At 42.5% G+C, this 18,844-nt stretch overlaps 1 protein-coding gene across 2 annotated transcripts in view; it reads right to left on the reverse strand.

The window, feature by feature from the left end:
* TMEM87A (transmembrane protein 87A) overlaps nucleotides 1-18,844 on the reverse strand; it is a 144,347-nt gene that overhangs the window by 23,530 nt on the left and 101,973 nt on the right. For both annotated transcript variants that reach the window (XM_077464842.1, XM_077464841.1), the window contains exons 13-18: nucleotides 17,319-17,425; nucleotides 15,752-15,810; nucleotides 14,531-14,634; nucleotides 8,635-8,708; nucleotides 5,269-5,330; nucleotides 1,709-1,761 (exon numbers count right to left, since the gene is read on the reverse strand). In XM_077464842.1, coding sequence (XP_077320968.1) covers nucleotides 1,709-1,761; nucleotides 5,269-5,330; nucleotides 8,635-8,708; nucleotides 14,531-14,634; nucleotides 15,752-15,810; nucleotides 17,319-17,425 — 459 coding nt within the window. The remainder of the gene's footprint in view (nucleotides 1-1,708; nucleotides 1,762-5,268; nucleotides 5,331-8,634; nucleotides 8,709-14,530; nucleotides 14,635-15,751; nucleotides 15,811-17,318; nucleotides 17,426-18,844) is intronic.

Raw genomic sequence — 18,844 nt, forward strand, 5'->3', positions numbered from 1 at the left:
CCTTAGTACCAAAAAGTACTGGATCCTAGGATCTAGCTCTCTAAAAAACAAAGGATTCGCAGGCAAAACCTAGTTTCTTCAGATACGAGGCCTGGGTACCATTCAATTTGGCCCAAAAAAGAACACTTTGAATGGATCCGGTCAGCATGGCTAGCCCCAGCAAGGATTGCTCCAGTGGAGCTCAGCACAGCACATCTTTACTTGTGACCAACACCTTAGACACTGGTGAAAAAACTGGAGGTACTCCCAGTAGTGGGAGGGGTTATATAGGGAATGCACTTCTTGTCTTAGGGCGTGTCAGTCTCCATCACCTAAAGGTGGCCTATAACCCACATAGTAACCACTATGGCTCTGTTTCCCCAGATTTATGAAAATAAATGTATTTTGGGGTGCAATTACACATATAACCATGGCATGTGTGAGCAATATATCATTTAGTGACAACTTTATTTTTTGTCATTATTCAATCACTTGGGACAAAAAAAATGTAATATTCAATGGGCTCAACATGTCTCTCTTGTGTCTACTTTCCAAAATGGGGTCATTTGGGGGGGGGGGGAGGGGGGGGTAAACTGCCATTTTAGCACCTCAAGAAATGAGATAGGCAGTCAAACTAAAAGCTATGTAAATTCCAGAAAATGTATCCTAGTTTGTAGATGCTATAACTTTTGCGCAAACCAATAAATATACGCTTATTGCCATTTTTTTTACCAAAGACATGTGGCTCAATACATATTGGCCTAAATGTATGACTAAAATTGAGTTTATTGGATTTCTATTATAACAAAAACTAGAAAATATTTTTTTTTCAAAAATGTCGGTCTTTTTCCCGTTTATATCGCAAAAAAATAAAAATCACAGAGGCAATAAAATACCATCAAAAGGAAGCTCTATTTGTGTGAATAAAAGGATGCAAATTTCGTTTGGGTACAGAATTGCATGACCGTGCAATTACCAGTTAAAGCAGTGCAGTGCCAAATTGTAAAAAGTCCTCTGGTCTTTAGGCAGCCAAATGGTCCGGGGCTTACGTGGTTAACTTCAGTGACCACAAATGCACAAGGGGGTGTTAAGTTAGAATTTCACTGCCATGAGGACGGAGGGAGGTGGGGGGGTTAACATTCACTGCCACTGCCAACCAATGCAAGAAGGGAAAGCGGGCACTAAACATTAATCCCCATCCCCCACATGCATTGGTGGTCATGGTAATGTTAACCCTTTCCTCAATTTCAGCCTGCTTCAGTCCCAATCTCCTACTTCCTGTGCTCTGGTGTTGGGTCAGGGAACAGCAGCAATACTAATCCATGACATCAAATACTGCCAGCTGAGCTTACTTCGGCACCCCCCCTCCACATATGGCCTCTGCGCCCAGGGCACATGCTCCTTCTGCCCACCCCTTGTCCCCTGCCCTGCAGAAAGATTTGTACTTACAAAGAAACTGTCTAGTCAATTGAATTCTAGCCAAAGTGTATCCTTGTTTAGCACACGACCACCGAAATATTATGATTTTGCCACTTTTTAATCTTTCTTTATTTCTGCCATCTACCCTAACTATTGTGCAAACTATTGATTTCGCAAAAAAATATGACTTTTCTAACCTATTCATACACAGTTATCGTACATTATTGTTCCATACACTGGTTCACCCAGATAAAGTTTCGCTTGCTAGGTAAATTGATCAGTTGGAAATTGATCAGTTGGAAATACTCACACATCAGTGACTGAAGAAGGGATGTTCTCTTCCACCCATTTCAAATCCTCCTCCTGCCAAATACATATCACATATCACTTAAAAGTCACTGGCTATATAACATTTTAGAATCATACAAAGGAAAACACTTCTAAAGGGATTACATACAGTGCATTCATAAAGTTTTGACAACCTTTCACTTTTTTTTTCAATTTTGTTATGTTGTAGCTCAATACTACAGTTTAAATATTTTTTTTCTCATTAATCTATACTCCATACCCCATGACGACAAAATGAAAACAGAATATTCGAAATGTCTATGAATTTATTAAAAGAAAAACTGAAATACCACATGTACTTAAGTATTCAGACCCTTTACTTTGTTGAAGTACCTTTGTCAGCAATTACAGTCTCGAGTATTTGGGTATGACGCGATAAGCTTTGCACACTTGGATTGGGGAATTTCTTCCATTCTTCTTTGCAAATCCTCTCAAGCTCAGTCAGGTTGGATAGGGACAGACATTTTTAGGTCTCTCCAGAGATGTTCAATACAGATGATCTATTCAGCTTTCCCTCAACCCTGACCAGTCTCCCAGTCCCTGCTGCTGAAAAACACCCCCACAGCATGATGCTGTCACCACACTGCTTCACTGTTGGGATAGTATTGGGCAGGTGATGAGCGGTGCCTGGTTTCCTCCAGACATAATGCTTAGAATTGATGCCAAGGGCGTGGCCTGGAAAGCAATGGAGTAGGTCGCATGTAGTGTGAGCTCCACTGATACATACTCCTTTTTGACATCCTGCCTGCATCCTACGCATCTGTTGCCATACACTGCACCCAAGGATCTATCCTGCTTCCTCCGCTGTCACTGGAGCCTGCCAGGGCCCCGTTTGAGGCCACCGTCGTGAGGCTTTCCGATCCGGCTTCTGCCCTAGGACAGGCCGGAGCTTCGGAGCCACTATAGAGGCGCAACCATACCCTGAATCTGCCTTGGGAAGGGCTGCGGCGTTGGCCTACCTCTCAATCTGGCGGCCATTTTGCTCCACCCGGCAGTGGTATTGATACATTCTCCAGACCTCCCAAACTGCCCTATGCTCCATCCCCTTCTGGAGCGAGATAGGGGCTGCCTGCGGCTGCTGTCAAGGCGCATTCTCAGCCTGCATCTGCTTGGGGGACAGAGCGTGGTTCCAACCTAACTCCTGAAACGCGGCCATCTTGTTCCACCTGGTGACGACCTAGCGATCCACATGCCGGAGTAGTGAGGGAACATGTCTCTGCTGAAAAGGAACTCTGAGGCAGTGGACAAGCTGGGTAAATACCGCCATCAAGACCCGCAGGCCAAAGATGGAGATGGCACATGCTCCACGGTGGATCATCAGTGCGGAGACACAGCTAAGGTCTTGGATGCCATTGCGATGCTGCAGGGGACACTCACCGCCAAAATAGATGGTCAAGATTGACATCTCCCGGCTGCACCAGGATCTGTCCAAGGTAAGAGATAGGGTCACCGAGGCCGAGACACGCATCGGAGCGGCAGAGGACATCCTGCACACCCTTAACCACACCACAGAGGACCTGCAGCGCCAGATCCACCAACTAAATGCTCACCAGGATGATATGGAGAACCGTTCGAGACGCTGCAACCTCCGGTTCATTGGTTTACCTGAAAAGGCTGAAGGTACCAACCCTGCTGAATACTTGGAATCCCTCTCGATTCAACATTTTGGAAGAGAGGCCTTTTCTATTATATTTGCAGTGGAACAGGCGCACCGTATCCCAGCTAAACCTCCACCTGCAGGAGCCCCCCCAGGACCTTTATTGCCAAGTTTCTTAACTTTAGAGACAGAAATACAATCCTTCGACTGACCAGAGAGAAAGGTAACATTACCCTGGGCAACAGCCACGTCGCAGTGTTCCCTGACTTCTCTAAGTCAGGCCCCACTTTTCTGCTGAATGTTCCCTTTGCTGTGGGGGGAGGGGTATTCTCATCTCACCATTTGCTTTTTTGCATAGAAACTCTCCCCTCTTACTAACCCATGCACTGCTGAACATAAGAATGGAGGCTCCCCCTCCTGGGGTTAGGGGGCCCAATCCTTCAGCTTTCCATTGGGGGGGGGGGATTTGATTTGTTGATAGAATTGATGCCAAACATTTCAGTCTTAGTTTTATCAGACCCGAGAATCGTGTTTCTCACAATCTGAAAGTCCTTCGGGTGCTTTTTTTTTTTTTTGCAAACAAGTGGGCTTTCATGTGTATTGCATGGAGGAGAGGCTTCCATTTAGCCAGTCTGCGATAAAGTCCAGATCATTGGAGGGCTGCAGTGATGGTTGTCCTTCTGGAACTTTGTCCCATCTCCACACAGGATCTCTTGAGCTCAGTCTGAGTGACCATTGGGTTACTATTCACCTCTCTTACTAAGGCCCTTCTCCCCCAATTGCTCAGTTTGACTGGGTGACCAGCTCTTGGAAGAGCCCTGCCTTTGCCAAACCTCTTCCATTTGAGAAGTATAGAGACCACTGTGCTCCTTCCACCTTCAGTTTGTAGCCTTCACCAGATCTGTGCCTTGCAATAAACCAGTCTCTGAACTCTGCAGGCCTTTTATAGAGAGGCTTTCCAGATCATGTCTATTCAATTTAATTTACCATAGGTGGACTCCAATAAAGGTGTAGAAACAGCTCAACAATGTTCAGCCCGCACTGCATAGGTTGCTTGCTCTTTTTTTTTTCAGGGAGAGGATAAACATTTACTTGCTTGATCACCCACTCCCCAATAAGATGGCGCTCCCCCCATGTTCGGGTGGTGGACTGTCCCTCGGTATCAACACATCCAAAGCAGGGCTATGGTCTCTGCATTTGACTTGATGTTTTTAGGACCCTAGACCACTGGAACTTGGGGGGGAGAAGATTATGAGGGAACTGGACTAGCAGCAGGGAGGAAAGGAGGATCTGCTAAATAAATCTTCTTTTCCCATAGAACTAAACGAGTAATTAACCCTTGCACTTTAACAGAAAAAAAAGTGGCGATTACAAAGTTTCCAAATAAAGGAAGTGCACCCATTGCCTCCAGCTCTGTAGGCACAGACCCTTAAAGTTCCGTAACTAAACTCCCCAGTATACTTCACGTGCACCTTCCAATGATGTGGTGGTTACATCCCTCATTAGCCAGTGTTGTGTTCTCTGTGGGTGCCGGGTTTTAAGGCCTCTCGACTTGCTGGCGTGCATGCGCATGGGAGTCAATCATACCAGCACAGCAAAAGTGATTCCGGGAATGCATTCTGAGCTGCGAAAGTGCAGCTCAGTTTACATTAATTTGTATTAGTATAGAAGAGAAATAGCATGTCTACTGCAAAAAAAAAAAAAAAAAAAAAAAAAGCTGCCTTCTGACAGTTTTCAGAAAAAGTTAGGTTTAGTTCCACTTTAACACCACCACTACTAAAATTAGATAAAGAGTCTTGTGAATTGTATAGCAACCCATAACAACCAGCAAGCTGAAATGATCCAACTATGCTTATGACCATGGCATATCACATAAAATATTACACAACGATGAAAAATCACTTTCAAAATTCATCTATACTTACAGCTTTGGAAACTTTTGTGTTGCCATTTGTTTCTGGTTTTGAACTTCTCATTTTCATTCCCTCTGTGGAAAAAAAAAAGAAGTAATTACATATCTGGTCGATATTGACTTAGTTTTGCACATGTATCAATCATTGTAAATTTTTAGAAAGAACATGGTGCAAATTCTGCTATGCATTAGCAAAATGTTAGTCCCTTTGGTCAAACCAACACACTACATTTTTTTGCACCAAAATTAATTAAAGGGTATTTTTTCAAAGAATTTGCGTTTAACAAACAGTTGTGCAAATATTTGATGTAAAAAACAATTGCAACACCCGCCATTAGACTCTCTAGGGCCTCTGCTTAAAAATAATATATAATGCTTGGGGGTTCTAAGTATTTTTCTAGCAAAAACAAAATGCTGATTTTTACGTCTGAGGGAAATGTCAGAATTAGCCCAGTAGGCAAGTGGCTAAAACACAGTGGGAGCACAGGGAGTTGGGTACTGCAGGAAGAACGAGCTGTGATAACGTCTTAAATCTACCTGCAGTTTTTAAGATTACATTACAGTATGTGTGGCACAAATGGACCAATAGTAAAACAAGATTAAGACATACTGATAAACTATTAGGTAATAATCAACAGCCTTACGCATGTTTTAAAATTATTTCGAGTGATAAGCAAACTGTTTTGTGCAATATAATGCCTTGAAAAAGTATTCATACCCCTTGAAAATATCCACATTTTGTCATGTTACAATAAAAAAGGAAATGTATTTTATTGGGATTTTATGTGATAGGCAAACATAAACTGGCACATTATTGTGAAGTGGAAGGAAAATGATGAATGTTTTTTTAACATTTTTTACAAATAAATATCTGAACAGTGTGGCCTGCATTTGCATTGCGTGCACTTTGCAGAACCACGTTTCGCTGTAATTACAGACGCAAGTCTTTTTGGGTATGTCTCTACCAGCTTTGCACATCTAGAGAGTGACATTTTTGCTCATTCTTCTTTTAAAAAATAGCTAAAGCTCTGTTAGATTGGATGGAGATCGTCAGTAAACAGCAATTGCCAAGTCTTGTCACAGATTCTCTATTGCATTTAGGTCTGGACTTTGACTGGGCCATTCTAACACATGAATATGTTTTGATCTAAACCAGGGGTGTCCAAACTTTTTTCAAAGAGGGCCAGATTTGATGAAGTGAACATGCGTGAGGACCAACCATTTTGCCTGATATTCTTTGAACCATTAAAATTCGGTCTAAGTGTGATAGTTCGAGCACTAATACACTACCCAGCAAGAATTCTCTTGCCTTTGTGGCTGTGTGTGAGTAAAGAGATGAGCTCGGGTGTGTTATTTGTATATACCGTATTTAATGGTGAATAACACGCACCTTCACTTTAAGAGGGAGGTTTCAGGAAAAAATTTCAAATTTTAAATAAAGAACTGTGAAGCAAAATAAGGGTCAGTGCCTATCTGCAGCCTCACAAGTACCATGAATGCAGCACCCACCGCTGCCAGGAATGCAGCAACCGGTATTGCCAGGAATGCAGACTCACCATTGCGATCAGTGCAGCCTGAAGGATTGCCCATCCATCTGCAGCCTCGGAGGGGACAAGGAGGGAGCGGGGCGAGCGCCAAAAGATTACATACAGGAGAAACTCAAGTTTTCTCGGAGGCCTCTTTAATAGAAAGTCCCACCTCCTTCGATGGACAAAACAGTCATCCAATGGCAGCGCTGGAGACGGGACATCCTATTACAGAGGCTTCCGTGTAAACAGGAAATACTCCTGTGTGTACAGCTCTTGTCCCGTCTCCTCCCTGTTCCCTCCAAGGAAACCAGCGTATAAATCTTTTGTGGCAGCCACCATCATGTTTCACGGTGGGGACAGTGTGTTCAGGATGATGTGCAGTGTTAGTTTTCCTGCTTCCACATGTTTGCTGTGTTCCCCACATAGCTTCTCGCAAACTGCAAATGGCACTTGTTATGGCTTTCTTCTTGCCACTCCTCTATAAAGGCCAGATTTTTGGTGTGCACAACTAGTAGTTGTCCTGTGGACAGATTGTTCCACCTGAGCTGTGGATCGCTAAAGTTCCTCCAGAGTTGCCATGGACCTCTTGGCTACTTCTCTTAATAATGCTCTCCTTGCCCGGCCTGTCAGCTTAGATGGCTGGCCACGTCTTGGTAGGTTTCCATTTTCAGATGATGGCTTGAACAGTGCTCTGTAAGATAGTCAAAGCTTGGGATTTTTTTTTTTTATACCTAACCCTGCTTTAAACTTCTTCACAACTTTATCCCTGACCTTTCTGATGTGTCCTTGGCCCTCATGATGCCGTTTATTCACAAAGATTTTCTAATAAACCTCTGAGGGATTCACAGAACAGTTGTATTTATACTGAGATTAAACTACACAAAGGTGGACTCTATTAGCATGACTTCTGGAGGCAAATTGGTTCCACAAAGTTTTATTTAGAGGTATCAGAGTAAATGGGTTGAATACAAACGCACGCCACACTTTTCAGATATTTGTAAAAAAAAATTGAAAACCATTTATAATTTTCATTCCACTTCACAACTGTGTGCAACTTTGTGTTGGTCTTTCACATAAAACCACAATAAAATACTTTTATGTTTTTGGTTGTAACATGACAAAAAGTGGAAAATTTCAAGTTGAAGAATTTGAAAATTTCAATTTCAATTTTCAATAACTTTTTCAACAAGGGTCGCTGTTTTCAACAGTCAACAAGGAGGACAAGGGGGCACTCTTTACGTCTAGAGGAAAAGAGATTTCATCTCCAAATACGGAAAGGTTTCTTCACAGTAAGAGCTGTGAAAATGTGGAATAGACTCCCTGCAGAGGTGGTTATGGCCAGCTCATTGGATTGCTTTAAGAAAGGCCTGGATTATTTCCCAAGTGTACGTAATATAACTGGGTACTAAAATTTATAGGTAAAGTTGATCCGGGGAAAATCCGATTGCTTCTCGGGGGATCAGGAAGGAATTTTTTCCCCTGCTTTAGCAAATTGGATCATGCTCTGCTGGGGTTTTTTTCCTTCCTCTGGATCAACTGTGGGTATAGAATTGGGTATATGGGTTGGTATGATATTTATTTTATATATATATATATATATATTTTTTTTTTTTTTGGTTGAACTGGATGGACTTGTGTCTTTTTTCAACCTGACTAACTATGTAACTATGTAAGGCACTGTACCAATCAACTCTGCAGGTGTAATTGTCATTTTTTAATATATTCTACATTTAGCTCTGCAATTAAGGCACAAAGTGGTGATATAAAAACAGAGTTGTGTGTATATATTGAAGTTTTAGGAACTGCTACTGGAAACTGTGGTGTCTAAACTAAATTACAGGATAGTATACCAAAGCTTTCTTTTAACATTGGTTCCTTCTGTTCATCATCCTCCTCTTCCTCAGTGAGTGGAGAAAAGGCAAACCTGTAAGAAGAAGACATCATTATGTTCAAACATTACGGACACAGAAGAATGGTGTTGATTTACTAAAATAGTTGAGAATCTTCACTCAATAAATAATAAAAAGTGTTCACTCTGAATACCCAACCATGCATAGGTGGAATAAACAGGAATTATTTCCTTTTACATGATTAGATAATATAAGAAGACCGATTTAGTGAAGCTACATACCGTATATACTCGAGTATAGGCCGACCCGAATATAAGCCGAGGCCCCCAATTTACCCCCAAAAAAACTGGCAAACTTATTGACTCGTGTATAAGCCGAGGGTGAGACATGCCTGTCCATCCCTGTGTGTGTGTCCGTCCATCCCTGTGTGTCCGTCCATCCCTGTGTGTCCGTCCATCCCTGTGTGTCCGTCCATCCCTGTGTGTCCGTCCATCCATCCCTGTGTGTGTGTGTGTCCATCCATCCATCCATCCCTGTGTGTGTGTGTGTCCATCCATCCATCCATCCCTGTGTGTGTGTGTGTCCATCCATCCATCCATCCCTGTGTGTGTGTGTCTCCATCCATCCATCCATCCCTGTGTGTGTGTGTCTCCATCCATCCATCCATCCCTGTGTGTGTGTGTCTCCATCCATCCATCCCTGTGTGTGTGTGTATCCATCCATCCCTGTGTGTGTCTCCATCCATCCATCCCTGTGTGTGTGTGTCCATGTGTGTGTGTGTGTGTGTGTGTGTCCAGCCTACCTGTGTCCCGAGCCTCCGTCCCGTGCCGTGCCTTGCCTCCTTGCCTCCGTCCCGTGCCGTGCCTTGCCTCCTTGCCTCCGTCCCGTGCCGTGCCTTGCCTCCGTCCCGTGTCGTGCCTTGCCTCCGTCCCGTCCCGTGCCGTGCCTTGCCTTGCCTCCGTCCCGTGCCTTGCCAGGATCGCCGCTCTTCGTCGGCGCCTCGGCGGCCATTCTAAAATTCAAAAGCCGCGCCTCCGCCTGTGATAGGCGGAACACTGAATTTCCCAGCAGCCTGTGTTCCGCCTATCACGGACATCGTCTCATCCTCGTCCGTAGTACGAGGATGAGCGGATGTCCGTGATAGGCGGAACACTGACTGCTGGGAAATTGAGTGTTCCGCCTATCACAGGCGGAGGCGCGGCTTTCGAATTGTAGTATGTCCGCCGTCTGTCTGCTCGATACGCTGATCGAGCAGTCAGACGGCGATGACTCGAGTATAAGCCGAGGGGGGCACTTTCAGCCTCAAAAAAGAGGCTGAAAATCTCGGCTTATACTCGAGTATATACGGTAATTAGATTGAAAAAGAGACACAAGTTCAACCAATAAAAAACACACACACCCACCCACACATAACTCTATACCAAGTTCACTATACGGAACACTTATGTATTTATACACGATGATCATTTCTCACCTTAATCTCTTCTTCTCAAGAGAGAATTAAAGCGGTAGTACAGGTTAATAAAAAATAAAATAAAAAAAACAAACCCTGCAAGGTAAAAGGCATAACGTGCTAGTATTTATCACATACTAGCACATTATGAAAGACTTACCTTATAACAAAGCCCCCCCAGCGGTGTACTTTCACCGATGGCAGGGCTTCCATCTTCATCTGGTGTTCCTTCGGTTTGGCGGGCTGCGGCCACTTAAATGGCCGAGCTATGCAGGAGTCATGACTGCAGCACAGAGCTCTGAGGGAACGCCATGGGTGTGCCGTTACTTCTGAGGTCACTGGCTGCTGTTCCCTAGAATATTTCCTAAACGGTGCTTGCTTAGATTTTCATTTACCCTACATGTAAGCTTCATTAGAAGTTTACCTGTAGGTTATAAATAAATAAAAAAAAGAGACTTCATTACCATTTTAATTAAAATTAAATTAGATCAAGATTTCCTAGTCTTTAAATGGGTGATCCTTTTAACACTGACAACTCAAATTTGGGTATATACCAGTCAATTCATTACCCATTAATTACCCATTGGCTTCTCAGGGACTACAGCAGTTAAGATTTTATCCTCATTTTGCATTTTCTCAAAGACATTAATTCAAATGAATGCAACCATAATAAGACGCCTCACTCGGAATGTCTTTTACTCATGGCATGAAACGTGCATAAAGCCATTGGTTTGCGCATGTGTTTAGACAGGTTTATGCATTCTATTGTCAATAATATTAATTGATTCTGGCCATTACAATGCATTAAGTAGCAAACGCTCCTAAATACATTTGCGCATTTTGCGTTTTTTCTGCTCAGAAGTGCCTTTAAAGTCTCCTCTTATAATATGCTTGCAAATGCCTACATGGGCATGGACACATAGGCTAACATGAAGCTGCATGTACAGGCACACAAAAAGCGCCTGTAAATGTTGTGTTTTTTAAGGCCAGTGTGCATAAAACCTTACTGAAAAAGTAGAGAATGTTCACCTTGAAAATTGGAAAATAGGAAAACTAAAAACAGCATGATTTTTTTTCTAGCATATAATTGGGTATCTAGACTGAACACTAGACATGTGCAGAGTAAAATATTTCGTTTCCGAATTTCGTTTTCGTCCGAAAACTTAATTTATTTAGTTACTCCCGAAATTCGTTTTTATTTATTTTGTTTTTCGTTCAAAAATTGCATTCGTCCGAAAATACACATGAATTACGGTCGAATCTGTCTTTGAAGGCTTATGGTGTCTGTCGAATGTATAAAGAAGATTCGACGGAGCTAGTATATAGCATACTTTAGAACCCTATTAAAGTCTATGGAACTCCAACGTTCAAAATCTAAAGTGCTAATTTTAAAGACTAATTTGCAAGTTACTGTCCTAAAAAGTGTTTGGGGACCCGGGTCCTGCCCCAGGGGACATGTATCAATGCAAAAAAAAGTTTTAAAAATGTCAGTTTTTTCGGGAGCAGTGATTTTAATAATGATTAAAGTGAAACAATAAAAGTGTAATATTCCTTTAAATTTCGTAGGGGGGGTGTCTATAGTATGCCTGTGAAGGGGCTCATGTTTCTGGTGCTTAGAACTGTCCCTGCACAAAGTGTCATTTATGAAGGAAAAAAAGTCCTTTAAAATCACTCGCAGCTATTATGAATTGTCGGCTCCGTAATACAGAGAACACTCATTGAAAGTCATTGATAAAAAAATAAAAAAAGCGTGGGGGTCCCCCAAATTCAATTACCAGGCCCTTCAGGTCTGGTATGGATATTAAGGGGAACCCTGCCTCAAATTTAAGAAAAAAATTGACGTGGGGTTTCCCCCTAAATATCCATAACCAGACCCTTCAGGTCTGGTTATGGATATTAAGAGGAACCCCGCGTCAAATTGAAAAAAAAATTGACGTGGGGGTCCCCCTAAAAATCCATACCAGACCCTTTATCCGAGGACGCAACCTGCCAGGCCGCAGGAAAAGAGGGGGGGACGAGAGAGCGCCCCCCCCCTCCCTCCTGAACCGTACCAGGCCACATGCCCTCAACATTGGGAGGATGCTTTGGGGGTCTGTGACCCCTCAAAGCACCTTGTCCCCATGTTGATGAGGACAAGGGCCTCATCCCCACAGCCCTGGCCGGTGGAAGTGGGGGTCTGCGGGCGGGGGGCTTATCAGAATCTGGAAGCCCCCTTTAACAAGGGGACCCCCAGATCCCGTCCCCCCCTGTTTGAAATGGTAAGGGGGTACAAAAGTAACCCTACCATTTCACAAAGAAAGTGTAAAAAATAGTTAAATAAGACAAACACACTTTTGAAAAATTCCTTTATTAAAAATAAAAAAAAAAAAAGATTCCAGCGGTGCTAATCCACTCTTGCTATCCAGCGACGGACGATCATCTCTCCGGGGTCCAGCGATGGCTCATCTGAATCAGCGCAGCATCCTCCTTCTGTCTCCATGGAGGAGACACTGCAGGGATTTCGGCGCCCTGACGTTTCTTATATACGGAGGGCGGGGCCTCCCGTCACCTGACCCCGCCCCCCTCTGACGCAAGGGGAAACCCGGGGTTCCCCGTGACATATGGGTGACCCCGCCCCCTCTGATGTAACGGAAACCTGCCTGTGTTACATCAGAGGTGTGCGGGGTCACCCATACGTCACAGGGAACACCGGGTTCCCCCTTGCGTCAGAGGGGGTCGGGTGGCCCCGTCCTCCGTATATAAGAAACGTCAGGCCGCCGGAATCCTTGCAGTGTCTCCTCCATGGAGACAGAAGAAGGATGGATTCGCTGCGCTGATTCAGATCAGCCATCGCTGGAGAGATGACCGTCCGTCGCTGGATTACCACCGCTGGAATCTTTTTTTTATTTTTAATAAAGGAATTTTTCAAAAGTGTGTTTGTCTTATTTAACTATTTTTTACACTTTCTTTGTGAAATGGTAGGGGTACTTTTGTACCCCCTTACCATTTCAAACGGGGGCGATCTGGGGGTCCCCTTATTAAAGGGGGCTTCCAGATTCTGATAAGCCCCCCCGCCCGCAGACCCCACAACCACCGGCCAGGGTTGTGGGGATGAGGCCCTTGTCCTCATCAACATGGGGACAAGGTGCTTTGAGGGGTCACAGACCCCCAAAGCATCCTCCCAATGTTGAGGGCATGTGGCCTGGTACGGTTCAGGAGGGGGGGCGCTCTCTCGTCCCCCCCTCTTTTCCTGCGGCCTGCCAGGTTGCGTGCTCGGATAAAGGGTCTGGTATGGATATTTAGGGGGACCCCCACGTCAATTTTTTTTTAAATTTGACGTGGGGTTCCCCTTAATATCCATACCAGACCTGAAGGGCCTGGTAATTGAATTTGGGGGACCCCCATGCTTTATTTATTATTATTTTTTTTTTATCAATGACTTTCAATGAGTGTTCTCTGTATTACGGAGCCGACAATTCATAATAGCTGCAAATGATTTTAAAGGACTTTTTTTCCTGCGTAAATGACACTTTGTGCAGGGACAGTTCTAAGCACCAGAAACATGAGCCCCTTCACAGGCATACTATAGACATCCCCCCACCCCCTACAAATTTAAAGGAATATTACACTTTTATTGTTTCACTTTAATCATTATTAAAATCACTGATCCCGAAAAAACTGCAGTTTTTAAAACTTTTTTTTGCATTGATACATGTCCCCTGGAGCAGGACCCGGGTCCCCAAACACTTTTTAGGACAGTAACTTGCAGAATCTTTTCTCTCTGTCAAATCTTTTTTCTCTGTCGAATATTTTCTCTATATAATCTTGGACTAATAGAAGTAAGGTTAGGCACATTCGACCCCAGGTTCTATAGACAGATTGTTATTGTCAGAGTCACATCGAATCTCCTATTCTATATCGAACTGTTGTAACAATGAAAACGAAAATAAAGCATTTATTTATGTCGGATCATTCGTTTTTCGGATTCTGTGCTTTCGTTATCGTCAAAACGAAAACGAAAATAGCTGAAATTTGGGCGAAAATGCATTCGGACGAAAACGAATGCACATGTCTACTGAACACTGCTTCACCTTAACATTCACTTTTCTGGGTAAACAGCCTCTGCTCCTTTGGCAAATTAACCTTTTACAGAGAACAGAAGAAAATTACTTCTTGTGCTGTTTCATCAAGGAAAACAAGCATCCAAGATCTTTGCATTCCTGAATTGACCACTCTTAACCTCCTCTAAACTGCTGTATAATCATAAAAAAACATACTGCAAAAAAGCAAACTTCTAGTACATTAAAGGAATTCCTGAACCCAACACCAAAGAATTGTGTTGCTTCCAAACGCTAGCCATTACACAAACCTTATCCCATGGTCTGCTTTGCAAAAATCTCATGGATCATATTTTGTTTTGCTCTATCCACTAAGTTTGAAAATGAAAAGGTCAGCCTTACAAACCTCTGGCTATTTGCAGATGGCCTCCAAAGGACCATGATGACAAACAGGATCATGGAGAAGAGAAGGCGCCAGATAGCATCATCTACCCAGAGCTCCTGCCAATCCTGCCAAACAAAATTAAAATTAGAGCAGTTCATGAAAAAAGGTGCACTCAAAGTAGCAGGAAATTTACTAGTCTAATGATACATAAAATGTGTTCAATGACAGCTACTGAAATGACAAGACTAATGCCAAGGGTTTAGCTGCCCATAGATAGATCCAGGTTTAGCCAGTTCATCAGGGACCGGCTGAATTTCGATCAATCTATGGCCATTCCATTGACAGAAGACAATTTAATGACCGACTGTTGAGTGGGACTGCTGGAAAACATCATCAATCAGCCGGCTGCAACCGCTGATTAGTGTATTCTGAGAGTGGAGCTGTCCTGCTGTCAGAATACAATGACATTGCAGGAAGGATTCCTCCATCCAACATCAACTGTGTGGATGGGGGGGAAAACATTTGTGTTTTTTTTTTCCAATTAACCAGCAGACCGATTAAAGAAAGTGTCATCCATCTCTAGTCTTTGGCATGTTGGCTGTGTTCACTTATATTCTGTGTGCATACAACACATCCACCCAGTTAATACACTTTGTATCACTTGCCCATCCCTTTAGAGCTAGGCTCTCCTAACCCTCTTATCTTAATTTATAACTGAACTGTCCTCTTTTATTTTGTAAAGAGCTGCACAAACTATTGGCACTGCATAAATTCTGAAAATAATATTACTACTTAAATGTAAATAATGTCAGGCTAGTGATAAATGCTAGTATCATCAACCATGCAAACAGCATTTTTTCATACTGTATCGAAGAGCTGTTAGTTTATTTAGCAATCACTGAGGCTCCAAGTTCAACTTTGAACTCAGACACAGGAATTAGTGTTAAAAAAAACAGCATAAGGGCACTTGTTGATGTGCTTTAGGCTTATGTTGATGGAATTGGTTTGATATCAGTTTGAAATGCTACAGAGATCATTCAGAACCGATTGACAGGTGCATTTGACCTGCAGTTGATCTCCTTCCAATCTACATTTCACCAGCTTCAAGCAGGTTTTAAATTTATATAGACTTGTGTAGGAATGCAAAATCCATATGACATGAACAAAAACCATCAATGGTGATGGTGGGATAAAGTAGTTACCAAAATTCTAAAGATGTTAAGATGTTCAATAGAAACTCACAGATTGACAATCTACGAGGCGGAACTTCATAGTGGTCCAGACAATAAATACAATCGATGCTGCACAGATAAACAAAAAAATGTATTCATAATGACAAAAATGAACAGGTAGTATGAAGAATATAGAAGTATGCACTTTTTACACAAAAAAAATCCACAAAAATTTTGAAAATTACAATTTGTTTACTATAAGAAAATAAAATTAATTTATAGAACTCATCTGCAGTACATGCATACATTACATAAATGGGTTGGACAATTTGGTAGTCTACAACTAAGGAAAAAAATTTTAAGAAGCTTATCTTGATTGCTCACACAGCTGCTGCTGGCCAGTGAAGCTGGATAATCCAGCAGGAACAGGTCAACTTTCAGTCAACGTGTACAGCTGTCTGTTCAACAGAAGCCAGTCTAACAACCATCTTTTTTTGAAGGGACATGCTGGGAAACCAGCATCTGATCAGTGTTTGCAGCAAATGGCTGTGAGCATTGATCAGTGTATTCTGGTGGGGTGGTAGAGATAGGGTTGATTGGGGAGCCCTGGGCTTAAAGCCCCTAGTCCAGCAATTTAGCTTCCTTACAAGATTCACACAGGAAAACCCTACTGTGAGTCCATTCAAAGGTCTTATTTTAACTGTGGAACTGATGAAGGGGCAATTATTTTGGCCCCAGAAACGCTGTGTAAACCAAAAAAATTATTTGCACTCATCATTAGATTTGGCGCTCCTTCCACAGCCGCATGTTTTCTATAAGTTGCTAGTCTAATCAGTCTTGGACCCCTTTTTCCACACAGTCAGTGAATAATATTCAAAAAGCCAAGGATTATTTTAGGTGCAGCAACTGCTGCTTTCAGAAATTTGTTTTTAACTTTGGAATAAAAGACATACTTTGCTGTGCTTTACTTTTAAATTGTGCAACTCAGACAAGCTTTACCTACAAATAATATTAACCATGTTAGCTGTGAACATTGTAGTACTGGCAGTAGCTGTCCTCCATTGCCTAGGACCACCCTTTCATTTCATACTATAGGGTAGAAATGGGCTCAGGTGTTTTCGGGATCCTAGTCCCAAACCACCTGCCTGATCCCACCAGGAAGCTGATACTGCACACACCGGCTGCGGACCGGGAAATGCCTGTGATTAGCGGTGTGCAGTATTGGCTTCCTGGTGGGATCGGGCAGGTGGGTTGGGACTAGGATCCCAAACACGTCTGAGCCCATCTCTACCATAGGGCTGTTTGACAGCCATGCAACTACCATTTATTTTCTAGATACATGCCATCACTATGCAGCTCTTCCTTCTCTTAGACCCAACCCTGATAGTACCATCATTTTAGTACATTAGTGGATGAACGGAGAAAACACAATTTAGAGACTGTTCTATTATAAAGACATATCATGTAGCAGACGGTTTTGTTATACAGACATACCATATGAAAGAATGGCAGCAATATCATAGGTCACATGACAGACAAAACAGGTTGGGGGGGGGGGGGGGTGACAGTTTTCAAATTCAGAACATACATCTTATTTTAAAATAAAGTACAGTATGTCACAGGACAACCAGTCTTACCTACTACAGCCAGGATAAGTGTATTTGTGAAGTGTCTGTAAAGAGACAGCTTGACCACATTCCTTCGTAGCCTCAGCAGCTTCATGGTCTGTGTCAGGCTAATGAAGATGTGCAGCAAGGTTAAGGAAAATGCAGGGCTGCTTAAAGCTCAGATACTATATGTTCTACTTAAAAAAAAAAAAAATAAATCTATTCTACTAACATCTGTCTTATTATTAACTCTAAGATAAGATACCATCTATTAAATGTAGACATTTTAACTAATGCAGTTAGTTATCACTGTTGAAAGCTATACTCCAACCAAGACTGGAAACTGAATAGACTGCCATCAGAAAAATAAAACCACTACAGCTATAATGTGTTAGTAGCTGGAGGTGCCTGCCTTTTCTTGCAGCAACCTTTAACACCTTGTTAAGACCAAATACCAGACCATTTTGACAGGCAATGCTCTTACTTCTCAGTATCAAAGCTTGCCACTACTGCCCATCGCCACACAATCATGCTGGCCCATCCAGGCTGGGTAATTGCACAATAGACTGGCCTGGCATTGGGCCTTAAATGCAACATTTTTAAGGTTGCGTCAGGTATGTGCAGAATTACTTGTGTAACATGGGCCTTACCCTTAAGCCTTGTACACACTATGAAAATATGGGACAAATGATCCTCCGTTTTTTTGTTGCATGCTAGTCTCATATCGAAAATGAAGAGGTTACTAAAGTTATATAAATTCTCGTGTTAACGAATACAACTTCGGAACTGATGTGATGTATTGAATTGTATTTTTTCATTTCCAAGCATGTGTGGTCTTGGTCTTCCAAATTTTGTAAGATGAATACTGTAATGAGTAAACGAAAATCATTTGCTCTAGTATCATATGATAAAATTTTTTGTGTTTCATAATTTTGCATGAACAGTAGTGACCGGCTTTCGAAAGCTGTGTAAGGATCAGATGATCATACGATCGATTTGAAAGCAGTATTTTTATCAGATTTTCTGATCATGTTTACTAGGCCTTACCCCAGTAATAAGCTCTTTCACATACTGTCCTCCTCCGGTAGCTCTGTGTGTGCTGCTGTATCATGCTACAAAATTCTTGTAAGAGCCAAATACACTAGGGCGTTGGAGGCGTCGGTGGCAAAGCACCGCTATTTTTAGCGGGGCTTTACTGTCGTTTTAGTGTCTCTTTTCACTCCCCTGACTCACTTTTTTTGAAATTCTGCAAGCGCACAGCTCCAGTGCGAAAGCCCTCAGGCTTTCACATTGGCATGACAGGAGAGGTGCTTTACAGGCGCTATTTTTAGCGCTATAGCGCCTATAAAGCGCCTCAGTGTGAAAGCGGTCTTCAAGAAATCCTGATGTAGGAGACTTAATGCATATGTGAATGTACAATATATAAAGTGCTGAACAAACTGTCAGAGCTTTATAAATAAATGCATACTCATAAAAAGCAGAATTTGGGGCCAACAGTATGTACTAATTATAAAAAATTTCCTACAGCACTCACATACAAACCCTTTCTGCAAAAA

This window comes from Lithobates pipiens, unplaced genomic scaffold, assembly GCF_037356315.1.
Source record: "Lithobates pipiens isolate NorthernLeopardFrog02 unplaced genomic scaffold, aLitPip1_a1.2 Scaffold_30, whole genome shotgun sequence".
Classification (NCBI taxonomy): Eukaryota; Metazoa; Chordata; class Amphibia; order Anura; family Ranidae; genus Lithobates; species Lithobates pipiens.